This window comes from Eleginops maclovinus, chromosome 9 (assembly GCF_036324505.1).
Source record: "Eleginops maclovinus isolate JMC-PN-2008 ecotype Puerto Natales chromosome 9, JC_Emac_rtc_rv5, whole genome shotgun sequence".
In the NCBI taxonomy this organism is placed as follows: Eukaryota; Metazoa; Chordata; class Actinopteri; order Perciformes; family Eleginopidae; genus Eleginops; species Eleginops maclovinus.
Window position 1 is genome coordinate 21,599,699 of NC_086357.1, and position 21,354 is coordinate 21,621,052.

General features: G+C 40.7%; 1 protein-coding gene across 1 annotated transcript; it reads left to right on the forward strand.

Moving 5' to 3' along the window:
- The first annotated feature begins 721 nt into the window (after positions 1-721).
- cilp2 (cartilage intermediate layer protein 2) lies at positions 722-21,338 on the forward strand. Its single transcript, XM_063891972.1, is given in 11 exon segments — positions 722-939; positions 10,036-10,113; positions 10,870-11,139; positions 11,268-11,450; positions 11,935-12,090; positions 12,170-12,487; positions 12,976-13,084; positions 13,598-13,755; positions 15,462-15,692; positions 15,695-17,887; positions 17,974-21,338. Coding segments are annotated over 10 exon segments (3,750 nt in total). The 5' UTR covers positions 722-875; the 3' UTR covers positions 17,878-17,887; positions 17,974-21,338.
- Positions 21,339-21,354: the final 16 nt, after the last annotated feature.

A 21,354-nucleotide genomic window follows, 5' to 3' on the forward strand; every position in this document is an offset into this window, starting at 1 on the left:
ACATTTTATAAAAGGCTATTAGAAAAACGTTGCTTTATGTAACACAGAATCAACAATGAATTTACCTTAAATTGCTTTCATGGATGATTGAAACTTCATAAATTATGATTCAAACCAATATCCGATCTACCCTGATGAAGACTTGTTGTCATTTGTCTATTAATAAAGGATTTGTGACTTAAAATCAGTTCATCAGATGTTTTTCAGATTGCCAACCAATAAGAAAAACGGTACATAAAAAGCTTGACAGTCAAAGACCGTTATTTTACTTATTTCCTATATTTTGAGTGTTCAAAAAAATAATAATCAGGAAATGAATGAACTATAAACTAAAACATCGAAAAGTCTGTATTTGCACTGATGCACTTACCCACTTGCTCTGTGGATAAATATACTTACCCTGGAGCAAAAGAGTATTATAAATAAAAACACATGACAATATTCTGGCAAAAAAATTGATGTGCTCCTGCTTGGACAAAAAGAAAATACTATTTTATTTTAAGCAACAGCATTCCCCCACAAACAAACACACTCTATATGCGTGTATGTCTCTCTCTCTCTACCCCAACCATGCCCTCATCTTTTTTGGAAGATGATATGGGGGACCCAGATGTTACAACTCACTGGCCAATGGTGAGCAGAGAGGGGCTGGATTGGTTTGCACTCCTGATGCCCCTTCTTTTTAAAACCCTGAGCTCCTGTCTCCAACTCAGCAAGTCCACTCACATGAGCAAAGAGCAGCAGCTCTGCTCCATCACTCACACCTGAAGCGGCCACATCAGCTTTATCTGAAGAATTTTGCTTATTTTTATTAAATGAATGACAAGTCTGTAGGGGATCAGAGAAAAATCAACTGTAACTGAAGGTGTGGTACCATGTTGGAATTAAACAAGGTGGTACTCCTGCTGTCTGTCCTGGCTTCAGCTGCTCTGGGCCAAGGTAAGTAAAGACTTAAAATTAAAATGTTGTTATTGATTTTTTTCAAAAATGGATGCCAGAACAACACAAACACAGGAAAATGACTGTAAATGTAGAATTTCAAGCGAATAGTTACAAGAAAAAGTCCTTTTATAGATGACTTTAGTTTTGAGTTGAGATATTTTTCATCTCATCAAAAGAGGACGGTATGCTCACACATGTGCACAACAACAGTAGAGTTTACTCAATTGACGGCATTTCCCTGAGGATGTCACAGCGGGAGAACTCTGGTGGTGAGCTCATGTGATAAGGGTGTGTGTGTTTGGCTGTATGTTATTTTATAGACCACCTCTGTATTTCCTAATCTCCTCTGTTGTGTGTAACTAGCACATTTCACCGCCCGGCTAATCAACAACACGTGGTGATAGAAGAGGAGGTTAAGTGGAAGAGGTCCCAGTGGTTTAGTTTTAATCTTATAAAAAGTCCTGTTATTGGCAGTAAAAGTGCTACTGGTGGCTACATTTTTTTCTTTATAATGACCGACTGCGGCACAGTATTTTCTTCTATCACCAGCAGAAACAGACTTTATGATCTCACATAAAAGTCAAACTAACTTTTTTCTCAATTAAATTCTTCTTACTGTGGTTAGCTAAGTACAGACCAATTACGCTCTGCCCCTTCCAGATAAAGCAAGTTAGTTTTCACCGAGAGTTTTTCCTCCCTAATTACACTCTTATCACCCTATGAAAGCTTGCCACTCTTCCTGAATGACACCAGCAGCAGCACTGTTTCCAAAGCTGTCTCTCTCTGTCCACATTACAGCTGCGCCCCATTTACTTGCTGCCTATTAACTTTTTTTTTTTAGAAAGGGAGCTGGCAGTTCACAAAAGCAAACCCACCTTAATAGCCTCCATATCTTGTCAGTCCTCAGAGTCGTGATGTCTGAATGCCTTGCAGAGGCTTTGTGCTATCTCCCATAGAGTATATAAAAGACAGTTTGGTTAGGAAAGAGGGTAAATGTAAAAATGCTGATTCTGATTGACCTCAAACTCAGTGTAACAGCTGCGAGTGAATGCCTTGCCTTAAAATGGATTGTAAAATGTTAACACTCTTTGCCACGCTCCTTAAGTGGTACATCTACAGCTTGCAGTAAGGTGGTGCATTTTGTCCTCACCTCACCTTTCAACACAGTGCCAGCTGTCCCTAAATATAAAGAAAGCACCTTGGACACAAGAAGCAATAATCCCATACCAAGCGACCCACTCTCCCACCTGCTGGGTTTGTGGTTAGATAAATGAGAAAATGGAATAAAAGGAGGGATAAAAAGTGGAAGTAAAATGACTTTACCATCCTGTTTTCCCCCGTCGACTTGGCCTGTATGTCACTCTTTCCTTTTCCCTTTTTGATGGTCAAAGCCCCTCTCACCCTTCACTCCACCACTGAAGAAATGACTGTATGCAGTGATGGAAAGTTTTTACTCAAGTACAGTTTTTTAGTACCGTTTTTAAGTTCTGGTACAGTTAATGGTACGGGTAATGGTTCTTGAGTCCATTTTATGCAACTCATACTTCCACTCGACTACATTTCACTACATTAATTTGATGGATTTAGCAGTAATCGGCAAATAACTCCCAACAGTAAAGGAACATGTGTTTGACTAACTGCAACACTAGAGTAATTTACTCATGAATGCATCGATAACAATAATATAATAATAATGATAATAATAATAATAATAATAATAATAATAATAAAATGCTTTATTCTAAAGTGGGGGATTCTGCATTGTTTGTACTTTTATTCCTGGTACTCAAAATATATTTAAGTAGGTAAAAGTTTCACTGCAGGACTTTTAGACAGGAATTCAGAGTATTTTTTACACTGTGCTTGTAACTTTTATTAGTAAAAGATTAAAATAAGTCTTCACCCCTGACTGTATATCTCCATCTGTTCCTCTTTTCTTTCTAATATGTCTCCCTCAGGAATTTCGAACAAATACTTTCCCCCCCCTTTTGTCTCTCTATAACTCCATCACACTCCCTCCTTTCCCTTTCTCCACTTATTTCTCTCCCTAGCCTCATACATCTAACACTCTCTCCTCGCCTTGTTCTCCGTCATTCTCTCCATACACCTTAGAGTTTATGAGCTGTTTTCTTTTTATAGGCTGTTGCTCAATGCCTACTGTAAGTCAACGGGAACACTGTAGCATTATCACCTCTTAGCATAAGTCTTGCTTTCAGCTCTAAGGCTTTCTTCTAAATGACTTTAATCTGCTGTCTCTAACCAAAGGAGGTTGAATCTTCTTCTTTGGTGTTTAAATGTCAGGTTTAGCTAGGTGGTGTATGAAAGCAGCAGCTGGATGGCTGTCGTGAGTCAGACAGAGGAGCTAGTTCTCCAGATGCTGACCACTGTCTGCTCCAAACACAGAACTGTCTGGCTAGCTAATGAATGAGAGAGGGATTACAGAGGATCAAAGAAAAATCCGCAAAATTCCCATTATTGACAACCTCAAAGGCATCTTTCATTTCTTTAATATTTATGGATAAATGTGAGTGTGCCAAGATATTATTTATTGCAGGACTAATCAGCTGCTTTCATTTGAGCTTTTCCAGTTCCTGGCTCTGTACCTGTGCGCAGGTGCAGAGGTTCATGCAAGGACAAATATTTGAATGCCCATCTTTTGTTTTTATTAGCATCAGGGGGAAAATAAACAAACCTGTTTTTATACCTTGTAAATACCCAAATCATGCGGTTGATTCACATCATTAGTAAATGTCAGAAAGAAAAAAAATGCAGCATTTTAATGAGCCACAGATGTTTTAGGAATCAGACCTGAATTTTGAAAGTGCCGGAGTAAAGAGAGAGATAGATGCAGAGAGGAAAAACCGATTCTGCAACCACACACAGCTAAGACACTTGCCAAACACATAAACAGCTTCCATATGACATGGCAAACACATCATCACATACACACAAATCACATCACTGAAGTCATGTGGGAAATGTAGCTGGTTTAAACTTCTTCGTCAAATACTGAACAACCTCGTTCTCTTAGCGAGATTAACTTTTCAAATAGGTTACAATACAGGGAAAGGGGTGTTTACATGTCTTCTCCTTCTTGTAAATGAATATCATAAACAGTACTCAGGCCCTCTCCCTTTGCCAACAAACATCTGGTACAACCATACCGCTCTAATCTGACTGAAACCATTCTGGGGGCAACCGGGTGCAACTTCATGAAGTCCTGTATTTTCTTCCCTCTTTCTCTCTTCAGCAGCTTTTTTATTAGATCCTGAAAAAATCTGAAAACTCCCACTCAGCAAGTGAAGCAGATAGAGGATGTCCTTTGCAAAGACACTGGTGATTAAAAATAGCAGATTTGGCGTTATGTACCTTGTCTATAAGTATGCCGGCTGTGTTTCAGGATGAACCTCTGTGACGTAAACCGTTAAACCCTAACATAGTCCTCTAAAATAAGAACAGTTGTCGGTACAGAGAAGATAGAAATGACCATGACTGTAGTGGTGCATGCAAAGTAATTCAGTAGCTATGTTTCACAAATGTCTCTGACAGTCTGGTATTCAGGTGCGAACCATGTGCTATATGTGGATCTGAGATGCTAAGCAGGCCACAGATGCAGGTCTCCTAAAATGTTGGTGCCGCTATATAGTATCCTGTAATGTTATGCATGGTTTATGAGGGTCACGGTGAGGTGGGTTGAGGTTTATAATAACCGTCACCTGGCATATTTCAGGTCAGAGGTGAGATGTGATAAAGCTGTTTGTGTATTTCCCTATATTAGCTGTGAAAAGTCAAAAGTCGTAAATAGAGTTATGTGAGCAAAACAAAAACAAACCCACAAAGGTGAGACTGTCCTCTATCGCAGTACGACAGCATCTGCTGTTAATGGGGCCCTATAATGCTTTTTGCGGGTATTACCTTTCCTATAGTCTGTTCTATAGGTCTTTGAGCATGTAAATGGTCAGCAAAGTTTCTACACTCTCCACCCTGCCTGAATAGCCTCGATTTTAGTCTTTGGTTTACTACCTGAACATAATGACATCACCATGTACCACGTGTACTCATACTGGCTCATGCTCCAACATTGTACATGATAGGCTAAAGGGTGGGTCATCTATAAGCGGTTAACCAATCACAACAGAGCCGGCCAGTTTACCAATCAGTACTCAAAAATGAAATGACAAAAAAAATATATATATTCCAAAATTTGACAATGAAGCATTTCTGATCCAATGGTTGGATCTGGTTTAGAGGAAGATCATGGTTTGGTTTTTAAAAACATTATTGAGAGCGCTCCAGTAGTTCACATATGGACTAGTCCTCATCCAAAAGCAAAACCTTTCTGCATGCCGTCCCCACTTTACTGTCTAACTACTGTATTATCAAATAAAAAGGCAAAAAAGGGGCTAAACTAATCTTGAAAAACAAACAAAGAAGTATTGTACTTGAGTTCGGGAAGCTTTGTTGTCATGGTGTTCGGAAGAAACACGTTATAAGGAACGATTGCAGTCATGCTTTCAAAGAAACCACATGTTGACTTGTAGTTGGAAACTGGAAACAAAAATTGGTCTCTCTTTTATACGACTAATGTTTTGCTAACCTGTTCCTCCAGACCGATCTCCTCCCTGTGCGTCTCTCACAACTTCACGACTTCCTCTTTGCTTGTATTTTTTTTTGGGGGGGGGGGGGGGGGGGCACTTTCTGAAGTATTTGCAGCCTCTTTTATGAACCAATACCGATCCGTTGTGCTTGTTCCGAAGCCTGACCAAAATTTAACCAAATAATCGTCACATCATTACATTTTAATTTATTTTTCCACAGTGATTTGTAATGTCCTGTTAATCCTGCCAATAGAGGCAGTGACGTCCTAGCGGGCATGGATTAAATATTGTGTAAACGATGTATTGGCTGCTACGTTAGCTTTGAAAAGTCAAACTTCTTAAGACATCTGTGTCAGCAAAACAAAAAAACAACTCTCACACACAGAGTAGATATACTGTTCCAGTGGTGCACTTTAACGTGGATTATTTTAGGATCTAAGAGGAAATCATAAATTCGAACCTCTATCCCTATGGATTGAAAAACTTGCTTTTCTTTGAGGTGAACTCCCTCACATACCAGCCATATGAAGCAGTGAACCAATAAAATCTCCTGGCTTTTAAAATTCATAAAGTGTTAACATACCTCTGAAATACACAATAAGCTCTGTGAGTCCACCATGGGAAACAGGCCAGTTCTTACCGGCCTCAACTGAGGTCACTTCCCAACATTTGCTTCTGGTGAAACTAATCTGATTTAATTTTTGCATTCTGTAACCATTAGACACCTCATAAAAAACTCACACAATCGTTTGTTATTTTGTTTTCCCTCTCAAGCATATTGTATTGATAATCAGGAGCCAAATGCTGTGCTGTAAATTCCCTCTGTTTTGGGTGTGAGCAAGGAATAAAATGTTAGGTAACAGAAGCAGGAAAACAACTTTATAATTTATTGGCGGTAAATCCGAGTGGGGAGAGTATGCAATTCACGACAAGTCAATGTTAATTCACTGAAATAAAAGGGTTGTTTGTGTCCTCCTCATCCCTAAGACAATGTTCTGTCTTCTGTTCAGAAAAAAACGATTTGATTTGATGTATCAACCTAAATCAGCAGGCAGAGCCACATCTGTCCAGCAGACCGGTGTGAAAGCATTTGCTTCTGTTTATCTAGCTACTCCAGTCTATCAGAGAGTAAAAGCCAATATGGAAACCCATCAATGGTTTTTAAAGCCAGGGGCATAAATGTCTATGTTACCCCTTAAACTTATGTAATACATTTTTGGACAGTGGATCTTTGTTCTGCTATTGTGCTTTGCTAAATCTATCAGAAGGGTTGAAAAGACATTTGCCTGCAGGACAATAAAGAGTTGAAGTGAGCCATGAAACCAGTGGGGACTGGGATCGATACTGGCCTCTGTGCTGCGAGTCTCGGATCATAAACTCTGCGATCTTTTTACAAAAGTGCTAAGTGCTTGCACACATTACACTGTCACACACACACTGAGTGACGGACTGAGGCTGCATAAACTGTTTTTGTTTCTTCTTATTTCCTTTTTACCACACAGCTACAGTAGCCTACAACTATGAGATTAAATGTCAAGCAATCACCTGAGGATTTTTAAACATAAAAGATTGTTCTAAGATAAAACAACGTAAACGTAAAAGGGAAACAAGTCATAGTAGATATTCAAACATTCAAACACCCTTATTTAAAATGAGTTGCAGGCTGAATATCTTTCTCTTTCTAACAAGGCAACACTGCCATGATCAGATCCTCACTGTGTGTGTGTGTGTGTGTGTGTGTGTGTGTGTGTGTGTGTGTGTGTGTGTGTGTGTGTGTGTGTGTGTGTGTGTGTGTGTGTGTGTGTGTGTGTGTGTGTGTGTGTGTGTGTGTGTGTGTATGTGTGTGTGTGCACATGCATGAAAGATGATGATAATGATGTAAGAATGACTCAGTGATACAGGCATGCTGTGTGTTCATGGTATTTGTATACGTTATAATCATATATCATTCAGATCAAAAGGAGAGCGGCAACAAATTGCTGTATAGAAGTGGTTGTGTGTGTGTGTGTGTGTGTGTGTGTGTGTGTGTGTGTGTGTGTGTGTGTGTGTGTGTGTGTGTGTGTGTGTGTGTGTGAGTGTGTGTGTGTGTGTTCAGCAAGTTAAAGAGAAGTTTTCTGGCTCGGCTGCTTGTGAACAGATGACTGCACGCAATGATTTGTCACAGCTGGAGCTTGATTAGTATTCTCAACAGCGGCTACTCGTTGGTGGATCAAGAGGAGAATGGAGGACTGGTGGAGGACAATAAGCTGAAGGATGGAAAGATGTATGACAAAGAGCAATAGGGGGATGATGGATGGAGAGGATGTTCCACCGTTTCAATGAAGATGGGAGATGTCACTGAAGCAGTGAAGCAGCAATGAGAAACATATACAGAAAGAGACGGGAAAGGAGTTGAGGACGGAAATTAGACAGATGAAATATTGTGCGAAAGAAACATGGACAGAAAGAGGAAAATGGACAAAGAAGTCACCTATTTCTTGGAATTTCCCCCCTATCAGTCATCCAAGAAGGCTAGTAATTGTTTCAGCACATTAGGACCTGGGACTAAAATGAAAAAAAGTCAAACAAAATAAACCCTAACCTGCACAGACTTTGCACATGGTTATGTGCATTCAAATCTTGGAATATGCTGCGGTAAACAGCATAAAAGAGATAATTGAGATTAGGGCTGAACGATTAATTGCATTTGCGATAATATCGCGATATGACAAAACGAGATTTTCCAACAGCAAAGGCTGCGATTTGACTGGTCACGTGATCTGGTCACGTGACTTGAGAGCGAGCCGAGCGGAGCCGAGCAAAGCCGAGCAGGCAGGGAAAGAAGTCAACGCTGCGCTTGAACCTGTTGCACAATGACCTCAGGCTCGTCAGAAGAGTGCACGGCTGGAAGTTTGGTACCAAAGAGGGGCGGCACCAGTGGCGGCTGGTGAAAAAAAATCTTGGTGGGGCTAGTGTGCCAACAGATTTCCCTGCCTAACCTAGCATAAGCATTCAAATGAACAGTCGGAAAATGACTACAGTTCCACAATAATAATTTAATTTCACAGTTTCCAGCTTCACAGAAAAAGTAACAATTTACAGCTATATTAGACTTTATGCTATCAAATACTATACAATACAATCAAGGGATAAATTAACAACAAGGGTATGATTTCAGCTGAATCTATACAAATCAACAGTGAGTGAGTGAATGAGTGAGTGTGGGTTGAGAAGAGAGAATGAAACAGAACTTTCCTATTAAAATGTAACATATACAAAGAATTTAGAACCAAGTTATTTTCAAAAATGTTTACATAAACAGATTATTTTAATACCCTCTCTCAAGGAAAAATGCATTTACATGGAGAAAACAGCATCAGTGCCATACAGTTGTCATTGCATGTCACAGCCTGAGAGAAACAACAAAGCATTCTCCACAACTATATTACAATTACATACTATAATATTATTACATATTACATCGCCATCATCTCTCTTCGTCGTCGCGCGTATTTTTTCCCCACGTAGCGTAGGACAGAGTCTGGGAGTCGCACTACGAAAAAAAACTATCGCTGGCTCCTTATGTAGCTACAGCAATCCTAAACCTTCACGCATTTTACGTAGCAGTTGGGGCTAAATTTCCAGCGCCCCACCGGCGTTAAATTTGGCGACGTTGATAGGCCAATTATTCATAATTTCCCCCTAGCAACCATAACTGGATTGGCTGTTTAGCTGCCGGTCAGGGGCACTTTGCCGATCGCCCCATGAGAGAATGATACACTGTCTGTCAGTGGAAATTCACTGTTTAATGAGTGTTAGTTGGTGGAAATGTTGTTTAAATGATTTAAATTGCATGTAGGCACACACACTATTAAGTAAAACTGACATTGATTTAAAAAAAAATATGCAAAAAAATGTTTTTCCCCTCAACAGCTGGTGGGGCAGAGCCCCAGCGCCCCCTATGGGCCAGCCGCCTCTGGGCGGCACGTCAGTTGTGTTGAATTATTTTGGCTTTAAAAAGGAAGATGCTGCGCAACGTCAGGTATTGTGCAGAACGTGCCTCGCTACTGTTGCTACCTCACGAGGTTCACGATTGTAATCACGATTGATTTATTGCTTGTGTTTGTTGAAAAATACATGAGAAGAGGACCTTGAAAGAATAATCGCATATTAAATCGCAATTGCAATATTGAGGAAAAAAATCGCAATTTGATTATTTTCCAAAATCGTTCAGCCCTAATTCAGATGTTGTTCTGAAGCGTGTGATTTGATTAACTTTTTTTTAGTTTTTTTTAAATAACTACCTCTCTGTTGACAAAAATGTCATGTTTGATAACATTTATACATTGAAGTTCACTGAAAACCCAGACAAGCAATTCAATTATATTAGGCCTACTGAAAGTTGGGTTTCTGAGGGAATAAAGAAGGAAATGCCTACAATTGAAAGACATACACTGTAGGTTTTAGCCTATTTGTTTATTGCTTTGTGATCAAATGTTTTTCTTCCTGTTTGCAGGACCTTTGAGGACCAGGAGCAAGTCAGACAGGAGCAGGAGAGCGGCCCTCAACACCTTCACTGACTCACAGACGACAGGTACTGAATATATCAGCATAATTATTCAGAGCTGGTTGAATGGCCGGGGTTTTGAACTGTGAAAGTCTCAGGTGTGGCACTGAGAGACAGCTGTCAGGCAAAGATACACTGTGTGAGGTGAAAGAGATCGGTGTATACCAGTGCTCTAAACACAACAGGAAGTTGATAACTATAGTTAAACTTGCAAATTTGTCCCGCCTATCAACGTGGAACTGATTGTTTAATGAATTAACATCCACTTTTAGATTTAAGAAAAGAGCACCATTATTAGTCTCCAGATTATTCTTCCATTAACTCAGAAAACTTAATTCATCAACATAATGAATTACTTTGTGAACAAAAGAAATTAGTTGGTTGCTGATGCATTTTTGGTTATGAATTGCTCACATTCCTCCTGAGGAAACATTCAGGCTTCAGAACATGCAGCAGACTAAACAACTAGACAACTTGCCTCATCAGTTAGGCCAGGGGGCTTGGAAAGAACCTGGACAATGTAAAGCTCCCTGGGGTGCATGAAGTCAGCCTCAAATTGCGGTAGCAGACCTCCTCTTAAAGTTTGTAACCCATCCCTTCTGTTTTCCTCCCACTTGCTTTTTCTTGGTTCTGACCCATGTTTCCCCTCCATGTTAGACCAGCTCATATCCCCCCTTCCCTATTTTACATCCTGAGAACTTCTTAGTTTCTGACTATTTTCCATTCCATCCCTCTATTCTCTAGTTTTTTTTATATCCATGTCTCCCCTCCATGTGTCTCCAGGCGTGACAGAGTGGACGTCTTGGTTCAACATCGACCATCCTGGGGGTAATGGAGACTACGAGCGCCTGGAGGCGATCCGTTTCTATTACAGGGAGAGAGTTTGTGCTCGGCCCATGGCCATGGAGGCCCGCACTACAGACTGGGTAGCAGCGGCAGACACAGGGGAAGTGGTCCACTCCAGTCTGGAGAAGGGCTTCTGGTGCATCAACAGAGAACAGCCCACGGGCCGCATCTGCTCCAACTACCATGTCCGCTTTCAGTGTCCCCCAGGTAGCTCATGAACATATATACATATACATATATTCACATTAATGTGTAATGCTAGGAAACGCTTATTAGAAACACTTTACTACTAGCTTTGCTCAGGTCACACTCTGTTCTACAATTTGTGTTTTTAGTGCAGAGCTACTGGACAGACTGGAGTGAGTGGGGTTCCTGTTCAACCACGGTCTGTAATGACGTTGGCATCCAGGTCCGCCAGAGGACATGTGTGAACACGCAGCCCATGCCTCTCCTGTTGGTGAGAGCGTGCCAGGGACACCATTCAGAAAGGAGGGAGTGCTCCAACCCTCCATGCACAGGTGAGATAAACCATGAATGTGGAGGGATGTCTGTTCATTAGCAATCAGGAACCTGCTCTGTACCTCACCCTATCCTCTAACCTCTCTTGTTAAAGGGTTAATAGTGAGGTGAATAAAATACCGTATCGATTTATACATCTGTGTAGAAGAAATATATACGAATTGACATTTGAACTGAAGTCTAATTTGATTATAAAAATGACTACATGCACCATTCATAACTTTACTTTTTAAAATGTTTTAGTCTTGTAATCAGTTTTCTATTTAATCAGCTTTCTTGTTGTTTTTATGCCCACAATACCGTACAATTGCAGCCCAATTATCCTGTCATGTAGCTTTCATGGCGCGCCTAAGCACAAAAGAAATAAGAGCTCTCATTAGACCACTCTGTATTAAGTTCGAATGACAGAAATAATGATAAGGATTATCACAAATGAAACTGATCATTTAAAACTCACATGAATCCTTGTCTCTCTGTGATCAGCCAAGTGGAATCCGTGGGGTCGATGGGGAATGTGTTCAGTGACCTGTGGTGGGGGTCGCAGGATTAGGAGGAGGACCTGTGTGAGGAGTTCAGCGACTGTTCAGTGTTCTGGACGGCCCGCTGAAATACAGAAGTGTGGAAGGAGTCCATGCCCAGGTATTGCTGAAAAAGTCATGATGTTTTTCTTGCAGTCTTCTTCCATCTGTGCTCAAATATCCATATTTTCTCCCAACAGCCAAATGTCAGCTCCAGTGCACTGAGGGCAGCCCCAATGAGGACTGCAGCCGGTGCACTTGTGATAACCATATACTGCAGGGGGATGTCCACAGTGTGACCGGGGCCCCTGTGGCAGAAGCCTTGGTGGCTCTGGCCAGCCAGCCCAAGGTGAACCTAGCCCGCACAGATGCCAATGGTCAGTTCAGGTTCACGGGAATCTGCTCCTCCAAACCCACATTGATTTCAGTCAGGAAGGATAAGTTTGCTCCAATCACCATCTCCACCTCAAGCAACTCCACAGGGTTGTCTTGGGTACGGGCAGTCCTCAAATCAGCTGGTGAGTGAGAAAAAGTAAAAGTAATACACTATTTATTGATGTTTGGTGCTTTTAATCAATTCAACCAGTATGAGTAAGTATTGAAGGTTATGTTGCAGGCTATTTCTAAAAGCAGCTACTTTAATTTTCAACTAAATGTTTCCTGATACTTACTTTTATGATTCCCTAAAGTCATTAAATCAAATAAATTCTCAGATAGTAGAAAAACAGGAAATTGAAAGAGCTACAAAATAAACAGTCTGGCTCATTGTAAGACCTAATATGTCTGGAGCACTTGCTTGCTGGTTGCATGGAGACCAAATAAAAATAGACCGGTTCTCCTTTTGTGAAAGTAATACTCTTAACAATCATTTTTTATAAGCACCGGGACCAATGTGAGAGTAAAGTGACACATTTGAGTGAGTTTTATGAGATCTCAGAACTCTGTGGAACCACTCACAAGAGTCAGAGGAAGGTCTTGAGGGGTTGCTCCTTTCCTCTTTCCACAGAAAAGCCATACATCGTGAAGCACCCGGAGGACAAAGTGCGTTACGAGGGAGGACGGGTGATGTTATGCTGCAAGGCAACAGGATCACCAGCACCTGACAAATACTACTGGTGAGATGAAGGATAGTGCTGGCATATTATGAAGCACAGAAATGGATTGCTACAGACTGATCACTTTTGCATATTTGTAAGTCTATATTTTGGAGCTCCCTTAACATTTTTATTAAAGTAGCATTAATCAGTACATTGTCAGATGTTTAGTCTCCAGCCAGCCATGAGAAAGTGTCTTGTTAGCTGCTAAATATGTTCACCAGCTAGCAACTTATGCAGAGTTTTTGATCAGATAGTTTTAGGCTGGAAACATCTGTCTGTCGTATCAGAAAACGATGATAAAAACCTTGATTCTTGAGGAAAAAAAACTAGCTCCCTGTTTTGAAAACCAAAACAATGAGCTGAAAGACACAAACTAAAGGCTAAAGGGAACTCCAGAGTCAGGTGATATTGTTATAAGTTATTTTATCAATTTTTAATATATTTGTCAGTCATTATGAATAAACAACTTTTTTAAAAGAAAGGGAAACATTTACTTAATATCTTTCTTTGTCTCTGTCGCTATTCTCCAAGGTTCCACAATGGGACTCTGCTGGACAGGAAGGTGTACAAGTATGAAGAGGACCTCGTACTGTGGGACCTGAAGCCAGAGCAGTCAGGGCTGTACTACTGCAAGACCAGCAGCTCTGCAGGCAGCATCAAGTCCTCTGCAGCCCTTCTCACTGTGATTGGTATGCATATTCTCGAATGTCTTGCTGTAAGCAATTGAGTACATCCACCTGTACTCCAGTCCTAACCACACTAATCTGCTGGTTTTAGGTTAGCTCAATGAAATGCTCATAGGTTGTGGAGATAAATGAAAACAAACATATATTCTCACAGTTTAAAAAAAACAAACGGTCCATTTTAGTCAGTAGCAAAGTAATGTAATGTAAACCGTAATTCATCATCATCAGCCTGGACAGAGTATAATTTAACTTATAGCTAAGCATGGCTGCGTTCCCAGTGCATTTGACAATGACGTGTTAAGTCTATGTTCTTCACAGATTCAAGTAAAACCACCGACAAAAAGCAAATAACCACAATTTATTTTCAGTGGATAAAAAGCAGCTGCCTCTGAGCTTGAATTCACATTTGAGGAGAAATGTCAGCGCTCTGCTCAAACCAAGACATCATTGAGCCATGTCCATGCATAAAGAGGATACAAACGAAACCCCAGTGTCCTTCAACCGAGGGAGAGTTTATTAATAGACTGTCTTTCTTTGGAGACAATAAATCATTACATTATAAGAAAACAGGAAAAATTAACATATCAAGGCTTGTGCGAGTTGGCGGCGATTATTGCAGTACATTTTTATTATGTTGATATTGGTTGAAGTAATGACTTCCTTAACTGCAAGATTTATTGCATGAGATGGATCCGGAAACTGGAAAACCTCATTCCCAATTTCTCAAGATTGTCTATAAATCCATTTTTTTTCTCTTTCAGAGTCAGACAAGTAGGCTATGTGTTTCCAGATCCGAGTGGGAAAACAACACAATGCTTATATCTTTAAGGCGATTGTTAGCTGAGGAACAGATTAACGGACAGGCTTTATATGGAAGACTGTGAAAGGGATCTATGAAAGGCCACAGACCAATTCCTGCACTCCAAAAGCCATTATGGCAAGAGATGCTATATGTGTGCAGGGTAACACCTGCTACTCAGAGCAGGAGGACTATTTCTTTAACGCAGTGTGGTTTCGTCTTACATTTTACATTATTCAGAAGTTGAATTTGATTTCCCATAAAATGTGATAACCACAGTTTTTACAGAGTAGAAGTTACATAATCTTTCATCGACGGAGACTCTCAGTCTTGTTGGTAAAGCCATTAGCAGTACAGGAATGACATTTGATACGCATCACACTGCTCCATGTGTCTGCAATTAACTACGTACTTGAGAGATTTGGAGGTTAAAAAGGAAACTTGACTTGAAGTTCCACCATTATATCATGCACATTTAGTATTCTGCCAATGTTTTGCTGAACAATACATATTTCTTTCCATCTCCTATCAGGATGGTTGGTAAATACAATTTCTCATCATATCTAATTACCCTTTTGTAGACATTTAACAGTCCAACTTGGCCACTCATAGGTACTTCCAGCCAGGCCATTTAGACATGCTGTCTGCGTGTGAATAAATGATGCATGTTGTTTTATGGATGTGAGAAACAGGAATTATTTATTATAAACTCAATTGGAAAGTTTTAGTTTATTCTCTCTACACGTCTTGTTCCACTCATGGAGTTATTTTTTTAAATAATAAAAACAGATTCGACAAGCTTTACATTTGTAAGAGAAAGAATAACTAACTGTAACGCCTTTCATGTTTTACGATTGGACTTTATATTTATCATGTCACCAGCTAATGCAATTTATCTTCCTTTTCTCAGCGAAAGGAAAGCCAGCATGCAATTCCACCCCTGAGAAACACCTCATCAGACTGCCGATGGACTGTGTTCAACCCGGGACTGACTCCATGCATTACAACGCTGGCCGTTGCCCTCATAACAAATGTGCTGGCTCCTTAGACTTTGATATGCGCTGCAGAGATGGAACTGGTTTCTGCTGCGGGGTCCAAAATATGGAAAGTCGAATCATTAACTGTGGGAGCTACAGCCTCCCTATCGGGCTGTGACACAGTGCAGCTGTCAGAAATGTTTGCAGCCCACTGTGCTGGTCCGTGGCAGAGTAGTCACAGCTGATAATGGTGAGCCTCTGCGTTTCGGTTACATCTACATTGGTAAAGAGAGGGTGGGCACCACTGGATTCCAAGGAGGGTTCACTTTGCAGATTACCCCTGATACAGAGAGATTGGTGGTAAACTTTGTTGACCCCTCTCAGAATTTCATCGACACTCCAAAGGTGTTCCTTCTTGATAAGAAAGGTGGGTCCATCTACTATGATGTGAAGGTGATGAGAAAGCAGACACCTATTGATATCAATGCAGGAGAGACCAACTCCATTAATCTAGGCGAAATTGAAGGGGAAGACCCCATTGGTCAGTTAGTTATTCCTCCCAACTCCTTCCACAAGGACAATGGAGAACTCTATGAGGGAACTGTAAAAGCCAGCGTCACATTTATTGACCCAAGAAATATCACTACCGCGGCCGCAGCCCCGGGCGATCTAAACTTTGTCGATGATGAGGGTGACATGCTCCCTTTGCGGACCTATGGCATGTTCTCTGTGGACTTCAGAGACGAAACCAACAAGGAGGTACTCGGAGCTGGAGCTGTTCAAGTTCTTCTCGATACGCAGCATGTCAAAATGGAAGAACACATTCCGAAAATGAAACTGTGGTCTTTAAACCCAGACACAGGAGTCTGGGAAGAGGAAAGTAATTTCTCCTACACCACAACAACTGCTGGTGGTCATGGGCGGAGCAAACGGGAGGACCGCACATTCCTCATAGGAAACATGGAGATCAGAGAACGTAGGCTGTTCAATTTAGACGTGCCAGAAAACCGACGATGCTATGTTAAAGTCCGTGCCTACATGAGTGACAAGTTCTTATCTAGTGAACAGCTTGAGGGTGTTGTGATCACCTTGATAAATCTGGAACCCAAACCTGGATATTCCTCTAACCCTCGGGCATGGGGTCGTTTTGACAGCGTCATAACTGGAACCAACGGGGCTTGTTTACCAGCTTTTTGTGATGCCCAAAGGCCCGATGCTTACACAGCTTATGTCACAGCAATGATGGGTGGGGAAGAACTGGAGGCAGCTCCTTCCTCCCCTAAGATGAATCCAAACATCATTGGAGTGTCTCAGCCATATCTGGATAAAATAGACTACCAGCGGTCAGATCATGAGGATCCAGCTCTGAAGAAAACAGCATTCAAAATCAATTTGGCAAAGCCTAACCAAAATAATTTTGATGAGACCAATGGGCCAATATATCCGTATTCAAATTTGATCAGTTGTGAAAATGCCCCTTTTGATGCAAATCATTTCAGATTCTTTAGAGTGGAAAAGGACAAGTATGAGTACAATGTTGTTCCCTTTGAAGAGAATGATTTGACGACATGGACAGGAGACTACCTCTCATGGTGGCCAAATCCCCAAGAGTTCAGAGCATGTTTCATTAAGGTCAAGATCCATGGACAGAAGGAAGTGATGGTACGGTCAAGGAATTCGGGAGGAACACACAGAGAAACGAAAGGCAAACTTTATGGCATAAGAGATATTCGCAGCACCCGGGACATGCGAGAAGCTAACACTTCAGCAGCCTGTGTGGAGTTCAAATGCAGTGGCATGTTGTTTGATCAGGCTGAGGTGGACAGATCCATCATAACAGTCCTCCCACAGGGGAACTGTCGCAGGACCGGCACCAATGGCCTTCTACAAGAGTATCTCATCAAACATCCACCAGTAGCCCACAACAATGAGTCCCATGGATTCACCATGCAAGCCCCTGTCGATCCTTTGGGACACAACTATGGCATCTACACAGTCACAGACCAGAACCCAAGAGTGGCCAAAGAGATCGCTATAGGCCGCTGCTTTGATGGCACCTCAGACGGTTTTTCCAGGGAGATGAAGTCAGACTCTGGCGTGGCGCTGACCTTCAGCTGTCCAGAGAGGAAAATTAACAGAGAAAGCCTTTTCCAGCGTCTGCAGACCAACCCAGGTCAGACTCTGTCTCAGATGGCGAGGGACATGAGGGAGTCATCAGGTCTACAGGTGCAGGGATTATCCAGCCAGATGGTGGCCTATCCTTCAGAGCAGCAGGGCAGGACCCAAAACCGCAGAGTCAGCTCTACAACCAGGAGGAGAGTGTCCATGCGATCACAGCAACGTCAATAGATGTTTCAAGGTCTGTAGGATGAGTTCGGATAATTTAATGTAATTTAACACTGACAACCATATCTGAATGACTTAAATACCTTTTCTTATTTTTAGGTCTTCTGTCAAGACTCATGACAAGGATTTCATCAAATCAAGGACGTAAAAGTTGCACGTTTGTTCATGAGTATGAACTCCTTCATAACTGGGGAGCCATAAAACCGAGGCAGACAGCAACTCAGCAAAATGAATGAGATTGCTTGAAGATATTGTTTAGACTTACCAGTATACTTACTTGAAGGATTTGGTATATTGTTTCCTCCTCCCTCTTAAAAGACATGCAATTATTTGACATTATGTGTTATGCTGTGACTGGCATTTACTTAATTAGCTTTTGTCTGAGTTTATGTATGAAGAAAATAGACTGAGGTTTGGCAGTGTAACTTTTATAGATCTCATTTTGAGCATTCCAATTTCTCCATGGTGTATTTTTTTTTTTTTGCTGATTTCTCTGAAAGATTGAGTGAAAACCAAACCTTTAGAAAATGAAAATATTACGTCACGCCCCAAACACTTTCTAAAAGGCCATTGCTTTCCATTAAATATCTTTTCAAGATCAGAAAGGAACCAACTTGAGGCAGACACTGAATCCTTTTTCTACAAACCAGAAAAAACTCTCCACCTTTAGCCAAAGAGACACGTACAGGGGGTTTAGGAATGCCACCCAGAGAACAGAGGATGTTTTCAGTCATGCTTCTTAATGTTTTTCACCAGCATGCTACATTGCCAACTGTGATTCAGCCAAACGTCCATTCACACCTACTTAAAATGTGCAAGAACAAGAACGTGGCCAAGACAAGCATTGATCTTACTTGCAGCAGGCAGTCTAAAAGGAGCACAGTTGATTTAGAAGTATGACATAGTTTCCTCCTGTCCTCTGCACATTACAAAATAAAACCAAAGAAAATGTTACCGAAATACACATTTTCAATTATCCCAGTTTTCAGAAACCATTACAGAGACTAAAGGGACTTTTGTTGTCGGGTAATGTGCTTGTGAGCTGCCTTTACATCTGTGTTTGAGTGCAATAACTAAATAATTTAACTTAATAGCTCTTGAAGATTAGCATGTAACAAACTAATACAGTACATAAAGATTGCTGCTGGTAAATGAGAAATAACTTATTTAGTGCGTGAGCTAGATAATATGGTAAAGGTGAGTTTAGGAGACCTTGTACAGGACTCATCTGAAACAAAATAACTTAACTCCCATGTTATCAGTCTTCAACGCTCTGAACTGCGTAGAACATATTAACCTTTTTTTATTCTTTGCTGCATGACTCGAGATGATTTTACAATTTGTACACTACAGTAATCTTTTCAACTTCAGAGAGCATTCTTTTTAGAGGTAGTTAAACTTAGCAGAGACTTATTTCCCTTTACTAGACTTATTGTGTCATTCTGATAATCAAAGAGTGATCACATTTGAGAATTTAAAGGCCATGTTTTCACAAATCCTGTCATTGTGACACTATAAGTTTATTCAAAGTACATCTTAATAGATGGATTGAGACAGAATATGAGATTTAAATAACAAAAATAATGCTATTTAAATTGAAGTTGGTGATAGCAAGAAACTTCCCTTGGTCATAGAAGTGCCAAATTTGTTTCTGTGCGAAGTTGCAACTGCAGACCCATGGGAAAAAGCTCTGCAACCCGAACTAATTAAAAACCAAATGAGGGGGGGCATGGTCCATGGAGAAACCAGGAGAGGCTGACTAGTAATCATAAGCCTGCTGTTAATTTAAAAATAAATTACATATCCTCTTGAGAACTATTAAAACAGTTTGAACCTGACTTTCACAAAGAGACAAGTTAATTTCCAATTTACAAAGGATAGAGTTAAGTCATCAACAATATACTGATCCCAAGAGGACCACGGTCAAACCATTAGCTGTACACAGGAAACTCCATTCAAGCCTGATTACCTTACCATTCCTTATATGCAGTAGACCTATTGTTTGTGTGATGCCAGTGTGAAGTTAAATTCAAAATTGAAGCCATACACCCTGCACTTAAACTTGGCCCCATGTCGAAAAAAGCTATCTTTTTCCATTATGAACTAAGAGCAGCACACTCCAGAAAAACACTCAAAATAAGCGTTAAAGGGTGAAAACACATGGTAGCTTGCCATTATCGCTGACCTCTGTAATCACAGGCCTGTGGGCCGTCCACGACTCAGATCTCCAGATGAAAACAAACATTTTCCCGAAGCAGACATAGCATCAACCGTGTACAGAAAAGATGATGATTGAATCCAGGTGTGGGAAGAGATAAGTCCCATAAGAGAAGGAATGGTTGTGTGAGGTCAGCTGAGGAGGCCCAACAGCTGTAGAGCAACTGGAGGAAATGTTAGACCAAAGACATCAAAAGAAAAAATAACAGCAAGATTATCTAGTGATGGATTTAATCATTTTTGGGGAACTGTTTGGTAAAGGGGAAAAAAAAGCGAGGAAAATATTCGTGATCTCTGGCCTCCCAGTCCATCATTTACAGAATCTCAGGCTTCAAAAGTGGTTTCACGTGGAAAAAAGACGGGGTTTTTTTAAGGAAAAATACTTTGACAGGAGAATTGTCTTATTCATGAGGAGAAGCTATCAGGGGAATTTGGAAGACAAGGTAGCAATAATAGGAGTAAGCTATTATGTAAACCTTTGCATGGGAAAGTTAGCTGAGCTCTCCAAACAGTTACTTTGTCTTCTGGGGAACTTCAAAGGAGATTAAAGGACCTCTGCAATGTGTGGTTTAATGACTAAAGAACATTTTCCCAAAGTCTTTAGAATCAAGTAAAGAGAAATGAAGACTTTTTCTAACAGATAAATCCCCACTGCATGGAAAAACAAATGTTTGTATCATCCGATTGGCAGTATACTATTGCTACAGATGTAGCCGACAATCAAGTCTAGTCATCCCCTCAGACCTTCTGGCAAAACTTGGGTTGTTTTTGCAACAACAACAACAACAACACAAAAGTGAGTTGCTTTTTTTAGTTTGCCTCCTTGTCCCAAAATGGGGTTGCATGTGAAGCTAGGCAGAAAATTCTCTTTCTCCACCAGAACCCACCAAGAATTTCTCTGTAAATTAAGCATGAACCGATTTATCCATTTTCTATTCTGAACAGTCCATCTGGTCTCAACCAGATCATAATTTATTCATGGGGGTCGTTCTGAAACCTTTCCACCGCTGTCTGTAATTTGTGAAGAGTTGTATATGTGCCACTGTGCTCCAGGGATCCTTCCTGAGCTTGAGTAAAACAAATACATAAAATGAACTTGGGATGGTATTCTGTAGACGCTTAAATATTGCATGTCGAGACATCTTGTTTCTCTCTGAATTAAGTTTGTATTTGTAAATTGTGTATTGTATGAAATCTACTATTATTGTACGAACAAGACTGTAAATAAATCATTTTGTGTAAAGATTTTTGAACTCTTTTTCT